This window comes from Daucus carota, chromosome 2 (genome assembly GCF_001625215.2).
Source record: "Daucus carota subsp. sativus chromosome 2, DH1 v3.0, whole genome shotgun sequence".
NCBI classification, from domain to species: Eukaryota; Viridiplantae; Streptophyta; class Magnoliopsida; order Apiales; family Apiaceae; genus Daucus; species Daucus carota.
In genome coordinates, this window is record NC_030382.2 from 46,739,240 (window position 1) to 46,743,435 (window position 4,196).

General features: G+C 35.0%; 1 protein-coding gene across 1 annotated transcript; it reads right to left on the reverse strand.

Moving 5' to 3' along the window:
- Positions 1–371: 371 nt before the first annotated feature.
- LOC108206140 (F-box/kelch-repeat protein At1g23390) lies at positions 372–1,892 on the reverse strand. The gene has a single exon (XM_017376340.2). The coding sequence runs from the start codon at positions 1,742–1,744 to the stop codon at positions 620–622; it is 1,125 nt and encodes a 374-aa protein (XP_017231829.1). The 5' UTR covers positions 1,745–1,892; the 3' UTR covers positions 372–619.
- Between the last annotated feature and the right edge of the window lie 2,304 nt (positions 1,893–4,196).

Genomic DNA, 4,196 nt, shown 5'->3' on the forward strand with positions numbered 1-4,196 from the left:
ACTAAAAATCGAGTTGGTATAATAAATATAAAAAATTTCATCAATTTTTTCAAAACGTTGTACTCTAATCTAACTAACATCTTCACTATAATTTTAACGAACCTCTATGACTACATTTGTGGAACCTCTGTAAACACGTAAAAACACGTAGAAAAATTACCCATCAATAATTATCATATTAAACTGATTTATTCTATTTATAACAATATAAATATTAATAATATATTATTTTTATATTATAGCCAATCAATATATACACACAATGTTTTACCAGTTAAATAATTTTACATAATATGTTACATATCCAATTTAATCAACAATTATAAATTTAATTTAGCCAACAATTATAACCAATCTTGAAAGGTGCTATCGATACCAAAACACATGGTAATTTTTATATATTTCGAAGACTTCAATAATCTTTTTTTTTTAAGACAAAGACTTCAATAATGCCTGGACAGCAATATCAAAATAAAACTTTAATTTATATAAAAAGTGACTCTTTATATAAGAAGAACACTGAAATCCCGATTAATCAGAACACCGAAGAGTGCTTCAAATGTACCCAGATGAGCAGTGAGCCCCACTGGGCACTTGCAAAAGACTCGACCGAGTAGACTCAGTCCGAGTCAGCCTCTAGAAACCGCCAATTTTCCAATCTCATGGCTCTGTTCAAATCATCCACACTCACTTGACCACAAGTATACACATTCCTATACAATTTCCTCCGATCATTCGCCGCCGCATTCCGTTTACTCCGCCACCTACAACCGCCGTCAACGACTTCGCAAACAAACACTTCTCCCACCTCACCAGGATTGTATATGTACATATAATTTCCCGCCGTACAAACTCCAATCGATGTGATCTCGAAAACTTCGCGCTTCATTTTCTCGATTAAACACGCAGGCATCTCTGCGATTAATTCGCAATTAAATGATTGTGTATTCACCTCGTATATTTTCAATCCGACGACGTTTTCCGGTTGACCTAGAAGTCCTGTCACGATAAGACGATTGTTTGAGTATCCGATTACGGAGTAGAACATCTTCGGGTCGGGTCGGATCTCGAACGGTCCGAACCAATTCGTTGTCACCGGATCGAATGCATAAGTTGTGCCGGAGTGTTTTTCGCTGACGAAGAGCTTGTGATTGTCCACAGCGACGGAGAGCCACGTCGATGCGGCGGAGTCTCTGAGCAAGGACGGCATGAAGTCGCAAGCAGTCCACGCGCCGGAATCGATGTCGTAGATTTCAACCGCGTGCAAGTCGTCCTCTAATCCGCACGCGCCGCCTGAGACTACAACGTGGCGACCGACGACTGCGACGATCGGATCGGTTCTCCAGACTGACGGCGGAGGCGCGTGCTGCCACGTTAAGTGCAGCGAGTCTACAGAAAATGCGAAGCTCCACGGAGAGAGCATGTAGAGAAGATCGGAATACGATGAACGGAGAACATTAACGTACTTAATTGACGGCATTTCGAAACGTATCCAAACGTCGGAGCGTGGATCATACGCGTGCGTGGTAGTGGCGTACGGTGGGCGTGAAGTTTGCGTGTGGTAGAGTAGCCACGGCTTTGGATGGTTGTAGTAGCGAAGCGATGACGACACGGCGCCGTTCCATGAATGGGACACGTGGGAGGCGAGAACAAGGTCAGTGAGTGGCACGTGCGATAGCACAACTTCTAATATATCTCCATGAATTGGGGCTTCTTCTTCTTTCTCAACATGTTTAATCACCATTTCTTCTATGTATGATATAGTTACTGTTTTTGAGCTTGTGTTTGGTGTATAGCGAGTACCACAGCAGCAATGGCGAAAGCTGGTTCTAGACACATTTATTTATAGTGTCTGCATAATTATTGACGTTGAATTTGGTGACCAGATTTTCCTGACTTTCGGATCTGGTTCGGGCTTTTCTGCTTAAAAAGGAAATGATTACAAAAACTCGTCTTTTTTAGCTGTAAAATTTTTTGACCAAATAATATGTAAAAGTTTTTCATTATTTTAAAAAGGTGAAAATAACATTTTAAAATAAATTGCATGTACTATACAATGATATAATTTTTAAATATTTTTTCAAGTATAAAATATATACATATAATTCAGTTAAAATTTGATCAATTTAACTGTTAAAAATTAAAACGGGACAATTTAAAAAGGACGGAGGGAGTATATATTATATAATCAGTGACTACTCACTGCCTTTGGCAAAATTAAAATAAACACTAAAGTTACACGTGAATATATAGCCTGATATAGGCAAGCTATCCCCGGACCCCCAATGTTGTTAGCCGGTGTGAATAAATTCGGAACGAATAAATTGAAATTCATATTCTATTATAAATAATTATTTATACATTTCATTTCTTTTTATGTTTCCTTCATGTCTTACTGGCGCATCTCTTGTGGGATTGTCTATCATGGTTGACTTAATTGGAATTGCAAAATACTATGTAAAATTTGTTTAAACCGTAAGATATTGTGCTTCAGTTAGCTGTATTGATTGGATATTATTTAAAAATAATAAGTTATTAATATTTTAGACGGTTAAAAGAGAATATATCAGTTCAATATGATAATAAATGATATGCAATCTTCTTATAAATTTCTTACACACCTATAGAGGTTAGAGGTCTAACAAATATAGTCATCCGTAGCACGTCCCATTCAATTGTATAATTTTCAAAATTAGTAAAGATTGTACAATATAAAGTGGGTGTTTGAGGAGCTTTTAAGCTCAGTTTTTGGAGTTATAAGTTAGAAGCACTTATTTGTACCGTTTGTGTAAAAAATCGAGAAGCACTTATAAAAAGTTAAGAATCCTAACTTTTGTTTCATGACTTCTATTTTTCTCTCAAACACTTTAATCACTTATACTCCCTCAGTCCCAGTCAATTGTATATGTTTCTTTCTCACTGCTCGACACGCTTTTTAATGCGCTTATAAAACATACTTCTATAACTTATTTTTAAGATTTTCTTTTTTTGTATAAAAGTATAAATGTTATACTTTTATACAGAAAAAGAAAATCTTAAAAATAATTTACAGAACTATACTATATTGAAGCATTAAAGTCCGTGTCGCGCCCCCGTCCCCCAATGTATACTATTGACTGGGACGGAGGGAGTAAGCCTTAACTAACTTCTAATTTTACTTTTTTATTTCAAGTAAGAAACACTTATTTGAATCTCACCCAAACAGCCCTAAAAATTTAACTACACCGACTACCTTCATCATTCTCTTTTTATTTCTCTTCACGGAATACGCTTTTTTCTTAATGTATCATAGTTCACGTGTGTATATAACTCTGTGGGACGGATGTGATACTGATTTCAGTCGATTATAATCCCACGTGCCCTTTGTTTTTTTTTCCTTTTTGATATGTCGGAAATGTTCATAACATGAGACAAATTACTAATTTATACTTTTTGTTAAATTCGTATTTATGAGCATTTTAATATGGTTAAGTCTTTTTATATTTAATACTAATACAAAATTAAAAATTTTGACGATCAAAAGTGTGTGTTAACATACGTGATAAAACACAAATATGGTTAAGTCTTTTCATATTTAATACTAATACAAAATTAAAAATTTTGACGATCAAAAGTGTGTGTTAAATACATGATAAAACACAAATATGAAAGTATTAAGAGACCGAACAAGTACTAGTTTCAGGGAACTAGTACTAGTTTACAGTCTACAGATGGACACATTTATGATCGACCTCCGTGCGGCCGAGCCTTATCCAGTATGCATTGATTAGCTGATATGGTTTGCATTTTGCGCTCTTTCGTACTCCTTCCATCCCAAATTAGTTGACCTTTTTGAGAAATTTTTTTATCCCAAAATAGTTGAACCTCTCACTATTGAATGCATATTTATCAACAATGTTTCATCCTACCCTCTCTTATTTATCATTTCCAATGTACCACTAGCTCATATACTCCCTCCGTCCCCACATGTCACTTTGACATTTTGCACGTAATTTGATGTGCAAATAAAACATACTTCTATACATTATTTTTCAAATTTATTTTTTCTGAATAAAAGTATAACATCCATATTTTTATTCAGAAAAAGAAAATTTGAAAAATAATATATAGACATATGTTTTATTTGCACCTCAAATTACATGAAAAAAGTCAAAGTGACATGTATTGTGGGACGGATGGAGTATAAAAGAAGTCAA

Bases quoted from the DNA above. Each gene is read 5' to 3' on its own strand.
- LOC108206140 (XM_017376340.2), bottom strand. From the start codon at position 1,744: ATGGTGATTAAACATGTTGAGAAAGAAGAAGAAGCCCCAATTCATGGA.